The 20,102-nt window shown below is 39.5% G+C and overlaps 1 protein-coding gene across 2 annotated transcripts in view; it reads left to right on the plus strand.

The window, feature by feature from the left end:
• Positions 1–219: 219 nt before the first annotated feature.
• LOC108665308 overlaps positions 220–20,102 on the plus strand; it is a 32,670-nt gene continuing 12,787 nt past the window's right edge. For both annotated transcript variants that reach the window (XM_047882446.1, XM_047882447.1), the window contains exons 1-8: positions 220–412; positions 2,809–4,396; positions 4,741–4,946; positions 5,406–5,920; positions 6,075–6,351; positions 7,728–7,835; positions 8,099–8,259; positions 12,472–12,641. In XM_047882446.1, the coding sequence (XP_047738402.1) occupies positions 243–412; positions 2,809–4,396; positions 4,741–4,946; positions 5,406–5,920; positions 6,075–6,351; positions 7,728–7,835; positions 8,099–8,259; positions 12,472–12,641 (3,195 nt within the window). In that variant the 5' untranslated portion in view covers positions 220–242. The remainder of the gene's footprint in view (positions 413–2,808; positions 4,397–4,740; positions 4,947–5,405; positions 5,921–6,074; positions 6,352–7,727; positions 7,836–8,098; positions 8,260–12,471; positions 12,642–20,102) is intronic.

The following is a 20,102-nucleotide window of genomic DNA, read 5'->3' on the forward strand; positions in this document are numbered from 1 at the left end:
ATTTTGACGACTGAAACTAGCTAAAACGGCAATCGTGTATTAAACTTTCGCTTAACGAAGTGGGAAAAATTTAATGTCGTTTACTCAGAGCTCCCGATAAGATAACGATAGTATTGAAGTTTAGCTGATTTTGACGCTGATAGCTGTTAGAGATAATGGAATGACTCGTATACATTCTCAGAATCACGTTATAAGTCACTCAATTTCAGAGGTTAAAAAATCATAGCATTTGGCTTGATGCGATGAGCCGCCGCAGAGAAATGTCTGGCGAGACATTCGAAATGGAAAACTTGATGTCTCGCGAGGCCATCAAGAGAGCAGAGCAGCGGCCTCACCAGACCATCATCAAGATTGTAGAGCCAGCGGCGCCTCACGCCAGCGGCGCCGACGACTTCTACGCGCCCGCCGTCTCGTGAGTGCTGATGAGATAGCAAAATTTGCAGTTTATGATTTGAATTCAAACTTGTGGTGAGATATGTAGCCAATATCATGGAAGTGTCATGTCTGGACATTTTGATTCTCCTAAAGTGATATGTCACTTCATGTAGAAGCTCGTGAGGTAAAATGTCAGGAAATTTATGAAACTGTGAGGTGCAATATTTTCATTTTATATGCCCGTGAGATGACATGTCCGCCCATGAGGAGACATGTCCGCTCGTGAGGAGACATGTCCGCTCGAGAGGTGGCATGCCTACCCGTTGAAAGGCCCGTGAGGTGACATGTCTGTCCGTTGAGAGGCCCATAAATTGGCATGTCTGCCCGTTGAAAGCCCGAGATGAGATGTCTACTCGATGAAAGGCCCGTGAGGTGAATTGTGTCGAGCCTATATTCTTGTATTATCTACTGCGCCTTTACTCCGGAACCACCACGAAGGCTGGGCACTGGACACTGCGGATAGTGTCGCAGACGTTACTCCAAAATAGCTGTGTTTCCTAACACTAAACCCATTAGATAAACTTCTTGAAGAACATGCGGATATAGGAGAGAACCTCCTCAGAACATAACCTGAGGAGGTTATTAATATCGGAAAATACTAAAGAATAATCTGAGGAGTTCTTCAATATGATATTTGAATCAGGTTGTTCTGAAAGATGTGAAATCTAATAAATTCGTGAAATCTAATAAATTCTTGAGGAGTCTTTGTTCAGTGTCAGCTGACAAATTCTAAAAGTAAAAGCTTATAGATGTTCAGTAGAGGGATATGTTATGATGTATATATGATAGTTCAGTACACACTTCTTTTAAATTATTAAGTTAATCTCACTTTATTTGGAAATTATGTCAACAATAAAAATGATTGGTCGGAAATTTGGGAACGCTGGCCTAGGGAGCGTCATGGCACAGCAGAGGTTAGGTTTATGAGGTTCTATTGTTTAAAATATCGTGCCGTTGATATGAAAAAAGTTGCACACAAATGTGGTTTATAAGATTTATTATCGCAGACATTTATTTTCAACCGCGGTTGGCCTTCAAAATATTGTAAATTATAATTAAGCGTTGAATCGTTTCATAAATCAATGTTGCCCTAAGGGTCACCCTCTTAATGAGACGGCACCTCAAATGCAAATTGCAACTGCATTAAGACTCATATCGACGCTTCGCATTCCATATAAGGGAGAAAAGTCTTTTATAGTATTTAAGCATAAAGAGTGAGAGCCTGCCTGAGAAATTTTAACCGCGTGAGGCCGTGTGGGCTCGATGCGGCGTTCAGCGACCGCTCCACCTCACTCTTAAGTGCAATGGGCCAAGGCACAAAACTGCTGTGCTGCGAATACTAGCTGAAGGCTACGCGTGTGAAGCAAGTCGATGCATCGTCATAGTATGGGGTCTGGAGATCTACTGCGCAGCCGAGCGACAGAGCCGAAAACACCGTATAGTCGTGTACACGGCGTGACTACAAGATACAATGAAAAGCCGGAGTCGCGGTTCGGGAGCGAATTTTGGAATTTTAATTTTTACAATTCGTTATAATTTGAAAGACGAAATTCTCACACTGCACAGCAATTTTTTACATTGACAGTTAACTATTTCCAAAGAAGCCCAGCTAGTCCCCTGATTTGTGTGTGAGGCTATGTTATCACTCCTCTGCCAATCACCAATCATCTGCCCATACATCTCCTTCACCCCCTCCTTCACCCCCTTAGATCTCCTTCACCCCCTGCCATGCCCAGGAATTAAAATATGAGCTTTTAAATGAAAGTTTGAAATTGATGATCTTTCCGCAAAAGATGGGAGAAGCAATATAAATTTATTTAATTTAAAGTAGCTCAAGAAAACAGAATCACATTGCAGCTAGATATTTTCTCTTTGCATTTTAATCAATAAAAGAAAAAAAATTTAATTTCTTTTAGCGATAGTGACCTCTATTAATGGAATTTTCATCAGCGATTTACTCCAATATCATGCAAAATTTAGAAAAATTCGTACGACTAAATTTAACTTATAATTCTCCATAATTTCTCGTTATGGCTCCAGAAATTCGAATTTCTGCATATTTTTTTGCTCGCATAAGGGTTAACAGGAAAAATTTCGACCGGTTATGTCATCATCGTGGCTAATTCTGGCACCACTCTCCCAACTACCATTTCCTAGTCCTACCTACCCGACTGGTTCTGTAATCTTGCATTCAGGTGCATGAAACTCACTTTACTCACCGAGAAATTAATTGAGCCAAGTAAATTTGTTAGAATTGTGAACTGTGTTTCTGAGTTGACTCATGAATAAAGGTCGAGAAAATACTTAATAATTAATAAAGTAATGATTTGTCACACTTTGCACATAAATATTTACATCTGTTCTGTTTTTAAGGACGCAATCGCCAATCGTGCGAAGTTTGGCACAGGCCATCGAGAGGAACGATGCACAGTCGCTGCAGCAAATCCTGAATGCTGGCGACCATCATGACATTGAGATCAGAGAGCAGCTGTTGCTGCACAAGGCGGTGCTGAAGGAAGGCAAATGGTCATTTGAACTGCTGAAACTTCTGCTACCTCACGCAACGGAGGAAACACTGTTTACTCGGAACGACAAAGACAAAACTGTCCTCCACGTGGCTGTAGAAAACGCACTTGACGAATCCTCGAAATTAATCATTGAGAAAAACCATGCTTTGCTTGCTGAAACTGATGCACATGGAAATACGCCACTGCATTACATGGTAAAACATGATCAAACAAAGCTGTGCTCTATGGTTCAGGATTACCTGACGCCTGAGGTCATAAACCAAAAGAACAAGGAATCCTTCACTACCATTCACGCGACAGCGATCAAAGGAAGCCCCAATATCATGAAGATTTTATTGGAGCGTGGAGGAAACCCAATGGAGTTGACCGAAGCGAAGTATACCCCACTTCACTTGGCCGCGCACCACAAGTCAGAGCAATGCGTCGCACATCTTTTAAAAGCCGTGCAAAAAATGAATAATTCCCAAGCAGGAAATCGCGATTCAACGCTCGAATTCAAGGACATGCGCACCAGCAACGGACGCACGGCTCTGATGCTTGCTGCCGAATTGGGATACTTGGGCATTTGTAAGAAACTTGCGGGCACTGACGTGAACATGAGATGTTCGGACGGTAAGACTGCCCTGCACTACGCGGCGTCCACGGGCATCGAACGAGTTATCTCCTATTTGGTTGAGAAGCTTGGAGCAGATTGTTCAATAAGAGACAATGAAGGTTTTCTACCGTTAGTGTCATCAGCTGCTCACGATCCAGAGGGTTTCGCATACATGCTGGAAAAAACTCCAGAAGATCTCCTGAATGAGAAAGTCATTAAAGAAATCATTGATCAGGCCGCTAAGAAATCGTTGAAGAACTTCGAAATAATGGCTAATAAAGCAGAATTTCAGAAACATTTGGAAGCATTTCGCGATAACTCTAAAAATAGCTTACTTCATATCACCATTGGTAATGGAAGTTTTACATCCGCAAAAGCTTTGATGGAAAGCACCAAAGTGAACAGAACGGAAGCAAACAAAGATGGCGACACCCCGCTGCACTTATTGGCAAAGAAAAATGCGCCAACATCTGAGCCCCAAAAAGAGGGAAGACGAATAGTTCGGAACGAGTTGCTGCGAAGCGCCAAAGAGATTGTAAACTTACCCAACAAGAAGGGGGAAACCCCTTTGTTCTTGGCGTCAAAGTTCGGAGTTCGGGATATTCTCTGCTCTGTTCTACAGAACAAACCTGATGTCCTGAAATGCACAAAACGAAATCCCAGCAGTGCAGTGCACATTGCCGCGCAGAGTGGACACGATGAATGCTTGCGGCTGCTTCTCCGCAATCTGGAGCCAAATGATTTTAGCAAACTTAGAGAAATGGAACGTCACCCACTGCATTTGTCTTCCAGGAATGGCCATTTGGAATGCTCGAAGCTCCTCCTGACAAATTCTTTGGTGAGTTACGCACTGATTTCATCAATTATTTTGACGATGGTTATATAACTCCTATATTTTAAAAACTATTTATCATTCACTAAGATTATCGTGACGTTTCAATAGCATGAAATAAATTCACTTCTTGTTTCAAATATATTTCCTTCAGTAAATGATACTACCTTGATGGGAACTCAAACGCCTTGAAAATGTTGCGGTTTTGGATCATCGGTTTTAGAAGAAATTGAAGGGCTATTTTCTAGAGATCTAGAGATGAAATACAGGTTTGCCTGATCTCTTGCCCTGACCTTATTAAGGAATATCATATAAAATAAATATTCAATTTTTGCCACTTCTGACCGCAGGGCGACGAAAATTATCTGGAAAATTTGAGATGCAAGACCAAGGATAAAGCTGGTCATGAAGGTCATTATCCTGTAGACGAAGCATTTCACGGCAAGCATGGTGAGCTTTTCAAATACCTGCTTTCCCAAATGGAAATCGATAAAAACGACGATTTGTGCGTCCGACTACACAGATACTTCAAGCAGTGCCTGAAGAAAGCAGACATGTATGTATAATTTAAGCGTTGCACTTTTCTGAGAATATTGGTGAGTTCAATCAACTTCCATTATCTAATTCTATAATAAATATTCTTCCCTGAGCACCAGTTAAGTTGGTCGAAGATAATCGAATTTCTACTAAGAATTGTATTTCTTATAGCTTACTGTGAATTAAATATTTGTGCAGTGACCAGTTAGCAATGCCGAGACATTGTTATAAATTCGTTTGATGATGGTGCTGTAAACGCGATCACATGATTTAATAGAATCATCTTTTGGAATAGTTCTCATGCATTAAATGTCACATAAGTTAATAAGTGAATGAAACAGTAGTATTCACACAAGCAACGAACAATAGAAGTTTGTAATTTTTTTCCAAACGCTGTTTTGCATTTGGTGGTTGAGACTAATTTTGCGTGGGAATCTCTTAGAATTTATAATTTACCCAATGCAATTTAATTTTGAAGAACTGGCGAGAATCAGACAGCTAAGGATTCAGCCACGAAGAAGCAGACAGCCAAGGATTCAGCCTCGAAGAAGCAGACAGCCAAGGATTCAGCCTCGAAGAAGCAGACAGCCAAGGATTCAGCCTCGAATAAGCAGACAGCCAAGGATTCAGCCTCGAAGAAGCAGACAGCCAAGGATTTAGCCTTGAAGAATCAGGCGGCCAAGAAGTCCGCCAGAGAGAGACAGGATGCCGAAAATAACTCGTTCAAAAAAACGGTTCTTGAAGCAGTGATTGAGAGTCCGTGGTGCCCCGTTGCTTTTAACGCACAATTCTGTAATAATATTCACCAGCATGTCTCCAATAGCAACCAGAAAGATGTTTCTGAAGAAGTAAAACCATGTGAATCCTTTGCATTGCTCATCACACAACACCCGGATTTGGCCTGCCGAGCAATGGAGAAACACATTTCTCTAGACGGCAACAGGGAACTTCACGACTATACTCCTTTTGAGTGCTTCTATTACAGGATAAAAGGTGAGAAGGCGCTGCGTAGAAAGAATAATTTGTTGCATCACTGACGTCTGAATTCTTTTGGTTTTATAAGAATTAACTTCATAGTTTGAAACGCACTAGTGGCTATATAGCCATTCTTATACAGGCCTTCATTCGTGTTTCATTGCGTTTACAGATAATCGAGTTCGGTCTCCATTCACGGAAATCAGTCATGACAATCCAGTAACTGATCAAGAGGAAAATGAAGATCGTCCTGGCAGTTCTATATATAGAACGGTGCGCCAGTTATGGGCGCAGATGTCATGCTCGGCTGCGTCTAACGAACAGAACAATTTGGAAAATGATGCAAAAGAATTCAGCAATACGCGCTGGTCCAGAGATCATCCTCTCCTGAAGGCTGTTGGAAATCGCCAGGAAGATGGCAGCCGAGTGCTGCGTCATAGACTAACCATGTACGATGGTTTGTGATTATCTCTTTTCAATGCATTTTATCTGCATGATGAGCTTGAGGAGAAAGGCTTATTTGGAGTAAGTGATGTTATAATTAAAAAAATAGGCAGCAACCTGCACCTAGAAAGCTGACACTTCTAGTCTCTAACAATAGTTTTCTAAGTGTGGGTATTTCGGTCAACAAATGTTGCTTCAATTTTGATTAAGTGTTGTCTCACCACCAGGCACAGAAGGCAGGTAGAAGTTCTGTAAACTCTGTAAACTTCCATGAACATAACAGAGCAGTTTTAATGATTACGTGACTCGGTGAACGCAGATTTTCAGTTCCATAATCTGTGTGAGACAACTAGTTCCCGAAAATTAAGAAATTATTGATACACAAGTTTAAGAGAAAATTTCTATCAGAAAAGTGTTCAATTGATTCTCTACATTTGTAAAACTCGATCATATCAAGTATCTTAGTCCAGCGTTGCCCACGATCGATAATTCCTGTAATTTCAGAATCCCATTATCCTGAATCGTAAATAATAATGCAAATGTACGCTAATTGAAAAGAACCCGTTCGAACCCGCGTTTTACCTAGAACATTTATAAAACACTCACTTGACTTTCGTTTCAAAATTGCAAAATAATAAAATACACTTTTGCATCTCTCAATTTTTATGTACAATTTAAAAATCCAATTTCAATTTTTTGATCCAATGTCTTCCTCCCAGTTTGCTATGCCTTTTTGTTCCTTCACTAAGAATAAGTTTTAAGGTCTAGGTAATCACCCGACACATTAAGTATAAATTAAATATATATTATATTTGTAATATAATTATTTAAAATTATAAAGATATGAATAAATAGAAATATCATTTAGTAATAAATTTGATAAAAATTACATTATTAAGCATAATAATTTCGATCTCCCTATAAATTACGATGTCAAGCTTCGATGATCATAGTTCGATCACACACACAAGCTTTGTGTGTGTGATTTATAAATTTATAATTATTAATTATTAAATTAAAGATTTATAATTCTGTATACTGTTAGTTCAAAGTAAAAACGTATAAATATAACTCTTAGAGTTTTTAATTGATATGTGTGTTGTTGCATAATAAAGGCCATGTCAGCAGGTAGCATGTCTATTAAAGCCCATTTCTTGGAGCCATATTAAGGAGCCTATACAGATTTAACTATTACCTGAGAAGTCAAATTTAAAAACTTGTTATTCTGAAATATTGACGTTAAGTTGTCCGTGTTAGTTTATACCGCGAAAATTTATTTCACATGTTCTCTATTGGTTTCCTAGCTGTTATTACCTGAGGTTTATAAAACTTAGCAAATGAACCAAAATTAAACTACATAACTATTAATTTCTTTGTTCAGCTCATGGCTGCTGAACAAGTTTCGCTACGCTCGATGGATCTTGTACGGCTACCTGGCACTTGACGTCCTAACCGCCATCGTCGTGATCTGCCTCTTAACCTTCACTTGGTACGTAATTAAACTTGCTTTGAGGCTCGAACTCAATTTATGTTTATTGAAGTACTGTGCACTTCTAAATGTCAGCCATATTGTGGGAAAAGAGAGAATTATGATATTATTTCGAATGCCAGACAATTTCCCTTCCAGCCACGAGAACAATGCAACTTTTGGCCTAACCCCAAAACATGCAGAGACCGTCTTACTAATCCTCCTTTATCGCAGTTACCCAACATTTATATAATTGCAATGCTATTCCTACCTGCACACGGCAGGGAGTCGCAACGTCTGCAGCGCACCTTCAGCGGCGTGACGCGCCTGCAGGTGATGCAGGCTTACGAGGACATTAGCTCTCCTGCCGGCGACGTGCTGGCTGCTGCTGAAGCCGTGAAGCTGATGGCTGACAACGACACCCACTGCAGCTCCTGGGGAAAAGGTACGAGTCAGTTCGATAATTGAACCACCGTGGTTTAGACAATTGGATGATATGGGGCTATTGGGAGTCATTGCAATGCTTGGGAACGATTGGGACTCATTACCATGTCGGGGAACTTTTGGGAGTCATTACTATGACTGGGAACTCTTGAGAGTTATTACAATGATTGGGAACTTTTGGAAGTCATCACCATAAGTCATTAAAATGTATGCTTCTCTAACTCATGGTACAAAATCCTAAAATTTGTCCATAAATCATCCTTTGCGATCGATTACTAATTTAATTACACTTTTCTGCGGATTTGGAAATGTCTAAAAATGCTTTGCGATTGATATATCTAATCACGATTGTTTGAAAAAAAATCTGAACATTTGATTCCTATGAAATTGTGAATGATAGAAAAATTGTTTGGTTGTTTGCCAATGAAATGAAGGTAACACTGTTTGCTGCCATATATTATGGTAACTTTGCATCATTGCAGAATTGAAAAAAAAACAATAACTCTACAAAATACCTATAGAAGTGCCTGAACATGGATATTCTGTGTACAAAAGTGCCTGAACATATGCAGTCTGTGGACAGAAGTGCCGGAACACGGGACTGATAAATGCTAAATCAACTCAAATACGAACTTTTGTGCGTTTAGAAGAGCAACAGAGTGGGCTCTAAGCACGCATACTGATGCCCAGCCTGATAATTCGCAGTCGATTACAAATGAGCAGCCGATCGTCTGATTACAATCACGAATCACGAGTCGTGTACAGACTTATAGCCACGTTCCTCTGCGTAGTGAGGCGCTTGCGTTCTGGATACGTGGGCGAGACTAAGTTAACATAATGTCGGTACGTTTACCGAGAGACTGCCTGTAATACAAAGTATATACGGTTCTTTTTATTGAACTGCACTATGGAACAACACTTGTCCGGTTTCACCTTAGCCTCCGGGACTGCACGTATGGCTACATACATGCTATTAGCTTTGCATTATAAACGTGGATTTCCCAGATTGTTGATATCACTGCCATATTGAAAACTCATCAAGAATCGAATTTATGTGCGAGTAGCAGTCTCAAAAATGTCGGTGATATCCTTACTTACTTGCTGCCCGTTATGCCGGTCAGCACGTAGCGCAGCAACAAAGGTCAACCATTTATTTGAAGTCATTAATACTGTCTTTATCCGGCTGATATGCAACCCAACTCGGTGCGCAAAAATGTTCAGACGAGTTTTCTATTCTTGCATGTGTTGTAGGGTTTGCGTCAGTAAGGCCACGTCATCGGCAAAATCTAGATCTGCCAAGTTCGTGAAAAGCGTCCAGTGCATGCCTCTATAGAATCATCCTCAGTTGTGCGACATATTATCCAGTCGAAGACAAGGTTGAAGAGAAAGGAGGACACCACACAGCTCTGTCTCACCTCGTTCCTGACGTCGTACCATATATTGCTGTTTTTAATGCAGCATGTAAAGTTCGCATAAAAGCTATTGATCAACATCACAATTTCCGCCGGTTTTCCGCACGCTCTCAAGATGCGCCAAAGGCTTTCTCTGCAGAATATCATCGAAAGCCTTCTGGAAGTCCACGAAGTTAATATATATAGCTGTTTCTGCCACTCAGTACACTGTTCGATTATGTTGCACAGTGCACACATCTGGTCGATGCACCCTCTTCCTTTGCGAAAACCAGCCTCATCTCAAGGATATACAGAGATGTACCGATGCATTTTCGTTTGAGCAAGTCAGTCTTTGTAAAAATAGAGGCATATGAATCTGATGAGTGCAATAACAATAGCAAATAAATATATATAAATTTTTTTAATATATAATTTTTTTTCAAAATTATTTATTCTGCTAATTAATTCATGCATTGCCTCTGATTTAACACAAGTGTGCAAAATTTCAGATCAATTAGACAGGTAAAAGTGTGTCAAATATCAGTTATAAGATTTGTAGCTGACAAATTATTTTTTCGATTTTTTTAATATTGAAAAAAAAAATTTTTAAATTCTAAAAATCATTTATTTTGACATTTGATTCATGCATTGTCTCCAACTTTAAATAAGTGTGCAAAATTTCAGATCGATAGGATAAGTAGAAGTTTAATAAATTTTGATTACAAGATTTGTAGCAGACAGACAGACAGACAGACAGACAGACAGACAGACAGACAGACAGACAGACAAACAAGAAGTGAAGTTAAAGAGAAGTGTTGTAAAAAATCAGTCTAGTTTCTCTTGGGGCCCCTCTTTTAATTTTAAATACAAAAATTGTAAACATCGGATAATAATGCGAGCCCACAAACCTCTCAAATCCACCAGTACTTCAATCCTTTTCGTTTCCAGTAGTACTTCAGTTTCACTTTTGAGGCCACTTTCTGTAAAATTATTATTTCAGCGTTTTTCTCCGCCAACGCCTCTATTTTCATCATCAAGTTCAATGTCGAGCAATTCACTATAACGGTAGCAATACCACGCTAAACGGCTATACCATTGAGCAATTGTCTTTAATTCGTACGTGTTTATGCATGATAATCTGGATGTAAATGTCTATCATAAGTTCGGCTCAGTTTTGCTTGTATTATTCATTTATGGAATACTACGTGCAGTTGCGGAAATGTTTATACGACCACATAGTTTTTTCCAAATTTTTTCCTTGCATGAAGTAAATGTAATACAGGATTTTTGATTATACTAGGTTAAATAATGTTTAAAAACGGTTCCAACGCTACATGTACAATATATTTTTTAAAATATATGAGAAGGTACGATCAAGATTAAGAAAAAAATAGGTAGAAAGGGTTATAAGATCATGATAGGTTGTCCGTTTGTGGATACAATTAACTCTTTTTAATAGGCAATCTTACCTCCTTTCGCCTTAATTTTGCCAAATCAACCAGTCATTTGAGAAATTTTATCCCAGGAACGAAGGATGGCCGTGCTTAGGTCACTTACAGATTTGAACTGGCGCTCATTTTGGCAAACATCCCTCGTCATGATGCCCGATAGGTTTTCAAAGGGGTGGAGGTCCGGACTAAGCTGTGGCTACATCAACAGGATAATATTCTGCCCTTGGAACACATGTTTGCTGACTTCGAGGTGTGAATCGAAGTATTGTCTTGCTGGAAAACATATGATCCCTCATGTTTCCCATCGGCAAAAGTGAGAAGATGGTGAAAAAGGGTCTTCTTGTATGCCTCGGAATCTTGTCTTCCTTGTAAAATAGCTAGAGTTGATTTTCCCTTTCGGCTAAACGCACTCCAAACCATGACCAACCCACCACTAGTATAGCCGCTTGGAAAAGAATTCAGGCTCACGATCAAGTTGTTGCCACTAGCATTGCCATCCATCTGGGCCATCAAGATTGAACTGAATTTAATTGAATTGAAGATTGAACTGAATCTGATTGGTTTTCATCACTGAAGATAATCTTGTCCCATCCCTCACCAATAAGCACATTTTTTTCAGCAAATTTTTGTCGGCTGATAATATGCTTTTGTTCAAGCATAGAGGCATTTTTCCGCTTCATGGAATTGAATTTCTTCGAGTCATGCAATATCTGATGGATGCGTCGAGCCGTCATATCATATTTCCAATGACCAATTTTATAGAAGTAGTCTAGTAGAGGTAGCGCCCGTTTTAGATAACTCTGAAAACAGTCGCCTAAGACACCTGTCTGTTAATTAGTCCGGATTAGTAAGAAACGATTGTACATCGGTTTTTGGGCGCTTTACTTCCTTTGCGATGTGCCCGTTGGCTTCTACGGCATTTTGCAAAGGCCGAAATCTGCGCCTTCTCGCCACTGAGAGGCTTGTCCCCTTTGGCATCTCTTTTACTTCGAAAAAATAGAAATGAAGACACTGAACTGACCCAGAAATACACCAAAAGTACCCTAAGTGGCGGAAATCAGGATATTCTTTATGTTGCTGTACTTTTTAACGTGAAAATATTACTGAAAAATACAGAAATGTAGAAAAATAATATCTTAGTCTTATAACCCTTTTCACTTAGGTTTTTTAATTTTCATCACTCCTTCTCATATATTAAAAAAATTATATTGAATTTTCAGCGTTGGAACCGTTTTTAAACGTAGTTTAAAAACTTAGTTTTACCTCGTATAATCAGAATTAAGTATTTACTTATGCAAAAAAAATATTTCGAAAAAACTGGGTGGTCGTGTAGCCATTTCCGCAACTGTAGATGAAACGTTTCACTTGCAGCCAGCTGGGACTCAGCAGGCGAAATGGAGGTTTCGTCCGCCGCCTGGAACCGCTCAGTATGCGCCGTTCATCACCTGCAGCAGTACGCACCGAGTGTCGTCGTCTTGGAGGTCCTCACTATCATACTGCTTATCGTCCATGTCCTCATCGAGTACAAATTTCTTGGCAGAGTGAGTATATATCTGTGCATTTCTCATTCAAATTGATTATTTTGAACAGTATTCCAGCTATTGAGGAGCGCCCAGTGTGTTCGAAGCTAACTAGTTTTGAGCTACGCAAAGAAGAGGTTCGCAAGCACTTGGGTCTCTCTGAATCCCAATGAATCATGTGGATCAGATATTTTTCACCATAGATTATTCAAAGAATTAGCGGTATTATTGCAGATTAACTACATCCAAAAAAAAGGGTGTTTTTTTTAAACGTAAGTTACGTAACCCCCATGTTAGTAAGTCGCGAAAAAAATCGGTTTTCCGATGCCGACCGCCAAAAATGGATTTCAGATTCGTAATCTACACCCCAAAAAACATATAATTAAAAAAAAACACCATTTTTTTTGGATGTAGTTAATCTGCAATAATACCGAATTAGCAACCGTCCTGGCCGGCCCATTGACAGTATTCTTTCAAAAACCTTGAGCGAAGGTACTTTACCGGCCGATTGAAAAAAAGCTTAAGTGACACCACTGTTCAAAAAAAGTGACAAGAGTAGCCCCGGTAACTATCGTCCTGTCAGTCAGTATCAGACGGAGCAACAAGGCGCAGCGGCGTGCCACAAGGAAGAGTTCCTGGGCCTGTTTTATTCGTTGCTTCTATAAACGATCTGCCAGAAGTAGTGTCAAGCCTGTGCTCCATGTATGCTGACTACACAAAAGTTTATAATACAGTTAAGGATGCGTCAAATATGGTGCAACAGCAAAATGATCCTGATAGTTTAGTTGACTGGGCTGATACGTGGCAGATGCGTATAATGTTGACTATAGTGGCCATTCGTGGCAACAACCGGGTTTCGCTTCATTGGTGCTCGCTCAAAGTTTTGGCCTCCCACCCATTCGGATTAGCAGCCTTCCACCAGTGAGTGTCGCTAGGGAGAGTGACTTATATCTTTCGTATTTCTGTCACTACCATTTTTGGTACATACGACTGGACCACACCATATACCTGTGTGTTCGCTCTTTCCCCTCCCCACACCCTCTTTCTCCACTCATCCCACTGACCAACACTGCTACCGTCAAACTGGGAAATAATTAACGGTTTTGAGCGTTTTTCGTTAATAACTTCTTACCGTTGAACATTTCATAAACACGTTTAGGCTCATTTTAAAGCTCTTTGCGAGGGCTATCGACTGGCATCTACAAAAAATTTCCATATGCCATTCGTAAGGTGTCAGGCGCAAAATAAAAGCGTCCCGAATTACCCCTGGGAACGGGGTAATCCGGGACACTTGAAATAAAACTCAATTTTAAAACGCTTGAAGCATGCAAAGTGTACTCATCTACTACTAACAGTACTCTGAAGTCCTCCTCTTCCTTTGTAGATGATGTAGAATACACAGGAAATGTCATTTATTCTACATCTACAATGTAGAATAAATGACATTTTCTGTGTTATTTACTTGTTTTTCCTTTATTGATACGATATTACCATATCCATACATTATCGTAATTATTGATGTGATATTACCGTATCCATGGACATGCCAATGAGCATTGACAACAACCTTGTCCACTGCAAGCTTCATATCAGCAGCCATGTAGCATTTCTTCTGTATCTGTAAGCGCACAGGACGGCTTGTATTTTCACACCATTTTGATTAGGTCAAGTGAACAAAAAAAGATCGCAAAAAACATACCTGAAACAGAAAGGAATATTTTAATGAGAACCATCATAATTTTTTAACAAATAAATCATAGTTTAAGTTAATTACTTTTCGTTCTATGTTGCCCGGTGAACAATTCTATCTATGACATTCTATGCACAATTTTGTGATGACCGATGATGCATTAATTTTTCGTTATATGAAATTTTTTTTCGCTGAGGTAAATACAGTATAATAGAAATTTTTGGTTGTTAATTGATTTTTTGGTTGACAGGAGCTTTTGCTAGTTGATGTTCTACTTTAAATGACCGTCGTGCGGAAATCGCCGCCATTTTTTGGAATGAGATACGCAAATTTCGTCAATCACGTTTTTAAGCCAATACATGTGTGCAATTTTTATGTAAGTAAAATTTTTAATACGGCGAATAATTTTTTTGCTACAGACCTTAGCAGAGGTACTTTCCCCAAATCTCACTTTTCACACTTTTTTTCGGGGGTTTTTCAGTTAGTAAATGTATGTTTCTTAATTTGCTTTATGCTACATAGATAGTAAAAATATTGAACTTTATGCCAATATTTTTAGTTTTGCAATATTTTGATTAGCTTAATTAGCTGCTAGAACATTTCTCCGAAATGTGAGATGACTGTCCCGATTTACCCCGCCCGTCCCTCATTACCCCGTTTGACACCCCGTTTGACGATGCCGGTTTTTACGCTGTCAAGGATGACGTTACTGCGATCGATAAACTGGAATAAAAAAAGCGAGAGGCTTTTGAAAAATCAACTTGACCCCCATTACAGCCCCCGACCTTAGAGTCAAACGGACGAAAACACCGCCGACGAAATTAAACATGAAATTACGACTTAACAGGCTTGGTTACACATGCAAGACGTCATTAAAATTAAAAATTACAACAACGTCAGTAGTTTAGATAGTGAGCGCATGGTAACACTTTGCATAAACAGCTTAAATCATAGGTTACCACAATCATATTTCGAAACAAAAGTAGTAACCAATTACCCCCAAATAAAACCTAGTCATTTATCTACAATTTTATTTCGACAACAAAAATTTGAGCACTGCCTTCCGATCATTTACCCCGAATCTTACCCAAAAAATTAATCAATTACCCCCGAATAAAACCTTCTTCGATTTTATCACGACCAATTACCCCGAATCTGTATAAACAGCTGTACAGGGTACCGATCATGCATTTACCCCGAATCTTACCCAACAAAATTAACCAATTACTCCCGAATAAACCTAGTCATTTAGCAGGCTTGAGTCATTGGAGTCATTTACCAGGCTCGAATCACTTGAGTCAAACCTACTTGAAGCCTTGAGTCAGTTTTTTTCATGGTGCATACCAGCTAGTAGCTGAAGGCGCTATCAAAATTAGCCTCCACAAAAACTCGCTCCAGATCCAGAACCGGTCTGGCAAAGGAAGTTGCATCACAAATATCGAGTGCTCTAGAACAAATTCGTCCTCAAAAGCCACCTGATCTGTTATACATTAAGCGCTGAACTCCCGTCGAGTGAGGATATTTCATATGGTGATCATTTATTCTTGATCGCATACCGAAAATATACAGAGCAAATACGAACCTCAGTTTGGCATAATTACTCTATTTAATTCAAAAGGTCACTTCATTTTTTTTTGATACAGCTCATTGTAAAACTGGATTTTTTGCTATGACTCACTCATTTCGTATAGTATTACCACCGTTCTCTCTCCTGCAACGACATTTTCATACCCATTAATGCCTTTGTATGTGCTATCGAACTTATATAATTTGTATATAATACTGAAAATTCATTACCAGCGAATTTTGGGAATTCAGAAGCAAAATTTTACATCTAGCGCATAAGACCACGATAGCAGAGTGACTAGCGACGCGTTTTGGTGGTCGCTAGTCCAGGGTTCGATCCCAAGCATCTCACGAGGTTTTTGTAGGACTTACGTCAGTGGGCGGAGATATGAGAGGAGGTGTGAGGTGGTGGTTAACGAGGCGCGCAATCGAAAGCAATGCTGTCGGTGATTTACCATGCGTGCGATGCGCGCATAGCATGAAAGAAAAAAAATGGAAGAAAACGCAAAATTCTTAGAAAACGGTCAAAAAAGGGGGTACTGTAGAAATCAATCTCCTCCTAGAAATTTCAAGCTACAACATCGGGACTTGTATCATTCTATGCGTAAAGACCATATCTATCGATTGGTCATAGCTTTTTCCGGAATTCTAAGTTTTGTGTGTGGGGTGAGCATTTTTCGTAAATTTTCCGTAAATCAAAAAGTTGAAAATTACCTCCCTTGTCTGATGATTTTGATACCGTTGGATTCGTCAATGTCAGCTTTAATATGAGCATAAAAACCGGAAAAGCCAAAATCTTCGATTTTGAACAGATGCTCCCCTTAACTTCTGCAAAGTCGGAGCATGCATTACCTCGTTGAACCAGTGAAATAATTCTTATTAATTCAATGTTAATGTATTAAGAGTAAATAAATAAATGTATTAGAATAAAAGAATTTTTTCAATGTGATTTTAATTTTTTCTATATAAAATGAGAACTGACGAATCATCTAATGTATGTCATGGGAAAAAACACACCTTAAAAGCATCTGATGTAAGTCATGTTAAAAAACACACATTGAATACGAAAACCCTTTGGATAAATTTTCTAAGTAAAATGGAAGTAAATATTGTCAGCACGAATCACTGTAAAGTTTGTAACACATTGGTTAAAAATCTAAAGAAACATAGAAACTCAAAAGCATCGTAAAGCAATTAACAATTCGATCATATCCAATGCATACCTCAATAGAAAGACAAAATGCGTAATATGCAATCGCGAGTTTCAAAACTTGAAAAGGCATGAACAAACAAACGCTCACAGAAAACGTTTGAACGATAGTATAATAGCCAGTTCTTTCTTTTATTGCAATCTTTGTAATTTAGAAGTGGATGATATTGGAGTACATGAAGATTCAAATGTTCATTTAAAAAATAAATTTGAATGCATGCGAGGTGATATTAGGAAGGCTGTTAATGACACATGCACAGAACATATTTATCATGATATAAGAACGATCGATCCTAAGTTGTTTCTAAAGAATATAACATCTGAAGTTATTCAAGTAATTAAACAGTCAAAATTCGATAACATTAAATTACAGTTGAATTTGCATGTCAAGTTTTATAAACTTGAATTGGGCAGCGAATCTATAATACCGCTTGGTTCAGTTGAATCAGTTTTATAGAACATTCAAGGATTCGCATAAATTTAAATACGGCTGAAAGTCTCCGTTCAGCCGTGGTCGAGAGAGGACGCTCGTGCTCGTGGTCCCAAATTTCTAAATTTTTAACTTTTTACTGTGCTGTTTTCGGAACTCTTCTCGCATTTTTTTATGATCCGTGTCAGAGAATAACCGAATTTCAGGGAAGTCAGTAAAAGAGAGTGCAAATAAAATGAACAAGCCTATAGTGAAAGTGTTTTCATTTTAAATAACGCGGACTTATAGTCAGTGAGGGTTGCTGCGAGGTAACGCGTAACTCCTGCCCCACGCGGGACAATAAGCCTTTGTTTTCACGCCTATCTCTTCCTAGCCTTGCTCTTCCCATGAACACCTAAGCCGCTGAGATCGCCGCTCTCTGAAACCAGCTTGCTCTCAAGTCTGTAACAATTTGTAACAATCAAACAATTTGTACAATTTTTACTCAACTTGATTTCGGTTTTTAACTTGTGTTTATCTAGCTCTTGCATTTCAAGATGGCTGGTGAGAGAGGAAAAAGTTTAATTGAGAAGGCCTCCAGTCCTGTTAAACCGAATGCGAAGATCAAATCGCAAAATGAGCGAGAGGAAATTTGTAAATTTTGCAAGTCGGTTTCGATTAACGTCAATGACGCTTCAGTGGCCTGTGATCGTTGCAGGGATATCATCTGCAACAATTGTGCAAAATTGAGCAAGACAGACTGCTCGGTTATTCGCAGAAACAAGACTGTACACTGGTATTGGCAGGACTGCCAACAACCTGCACTTAGCGCTGTAAAAAGCGAAAAAAATGGTGGAAGAGAAGTGCTCTTCAATGTTTTCTGTCTTTAAGGCCGAAATGGAGGAAACCATCAAACAGGAGTTGAGAAAGAGAGCCGAAATGAAAGGGAATCACAAGAAAGAATTGAGCTTGTTGCGTAGCGAATTACACTCGTTACGAAACGAGCTGGTGGAAATGAAAGCTCATCTGCACAAAACAGAGAATAGCGATAACACAGAAGGTAATTAAAGGCCGCAAAGATGTCATCTCTGATCTCGCCAACGAGAGCACTCGTGAACTGCTAGATAGAGAGAGAAGAAAACATAATCTTGTTTGATTTAACGTTCCCGAAAGCAATGATCCGGATGCTGAGTTTATTACTGATTGCTGTGCCAAGGCACTTAACGTCGTTGTGAATATAACGGCATGCAAGAGGCTGCGATCGAAAGACGCTACCATCTGTAGACCGCTGCTGGTAACTGTGCAGGATACAGGCCAGGTCGGACATGTGCTTAAGGCTGCGAGAAAACTAAGTGAATTCCCAGAGTTTAAATCAGTCTTTGTTAAGAAGTATGCTACCCCTTTAGGGAGAGCAAATTTTCGCAAGAAATGGCAGGAGAGACTCAGGCGGAAAAACACGGAGACTCAGGTCAACCACTCTCACGATATCAAGATAACACCGGCCGCACACGGTCAGTCAGCGGAGCTGATAGGCAGTAAGAAGTCATGTCCATAGATTCAGGCCTGTAAATATTGTAAGAAGTAAACGCATGCATCAAAGTGAATGTGCACAAAAAGATTTAAAATGTTTTTACACAAATTCGGAATCTGTTTTAAACAAAGAAAGTGAGCTGTTAACTGCGATCGAAAACGAGTGCATAGACATTATTTGTATTACAGAAACACTCCCTAAAAATCACGGGGGGAAAATTGTACCTGTTGAATTTCAGTTGTCAGGTTTTGATTGTTTTCATAACTTAAATGAAGAGCAGTGCAGTAGAGGTGAAACTTTGTGGGTTAGAACCTCTTATGGGGCCCAGCAAATTAAGTTATCTGCAGAGCATCAATCAGCTAGAGAATCAGTGTGGTGCGAACTTTCTCTCAAAGGCAAAGATAGCCTCCTCATAGGCGTCGTGTATAGATCACCAAACAGTTCCTCTGCAGAATTCTTCATGCAGAAGCGATGAAGCAGTTGTTTGTTGCTGTCGTGCGCCCGAACCTAGAGTTTGGAAACGTCGTGTGGTCACCGAAACTTGAAAAAGACAAAAATTTAATAGAGAGTGTTCAAAGACGTGCAACAAGGATAATTCCGGGCTTGAAAGGCAAGTCCTATGAGGAAAGATTAAAGATTATGAAGCTTCCAAGCCTCAGTATCAACATCTGCGTGGGGAACTCAATGAAGAATACAAGTATACTCATGGCTTATACAAGGTCCCAGAAGGATTACTAGAATTTGAAACAAGAACCAACACCAGGGGCAACGGCTATAAACTAAAAAAATCCGTTGTAACACATCCATGCGATAACATTTCTTCTCGCTTCGAGTCACCGACATGTTTAACAGCCTCTCTGATATTATCGTTGACGCTCCGAGTATGAACACCTTCAAGAACCGACTAGACGAAGCTATGCAGGAGCATATGTTCAGTTTTAAAATGCCTAGCAAATTACGGACCAGGCAATAAGTCCAGCAGCTATCTCAATCAATCGTCAGTTATGGAAAGATCGGGTTCCAAAGGCCGGATCCCTTGTGAATCAAGTCACGAAAAGTTCAAGAATCGGCAACAG

Source organism: Hyalella azteca, unplaced genomic scaffold (genome assembly GCF_000764305.2).
Source record: "Hyalella azteca isolate HAZT.00-mixed unplaced genomic scaffold, Hazt_2.0.2 contig10482, whole genome shotgun sequence".
Classification (NCBI taxonomy): domain Eukaryota; kingdom Metazoa; phylum Arthropoda; class Malacostraca; order Amphipoda; family Hyalellidae; genus Hyalella; species Hyalella azteca.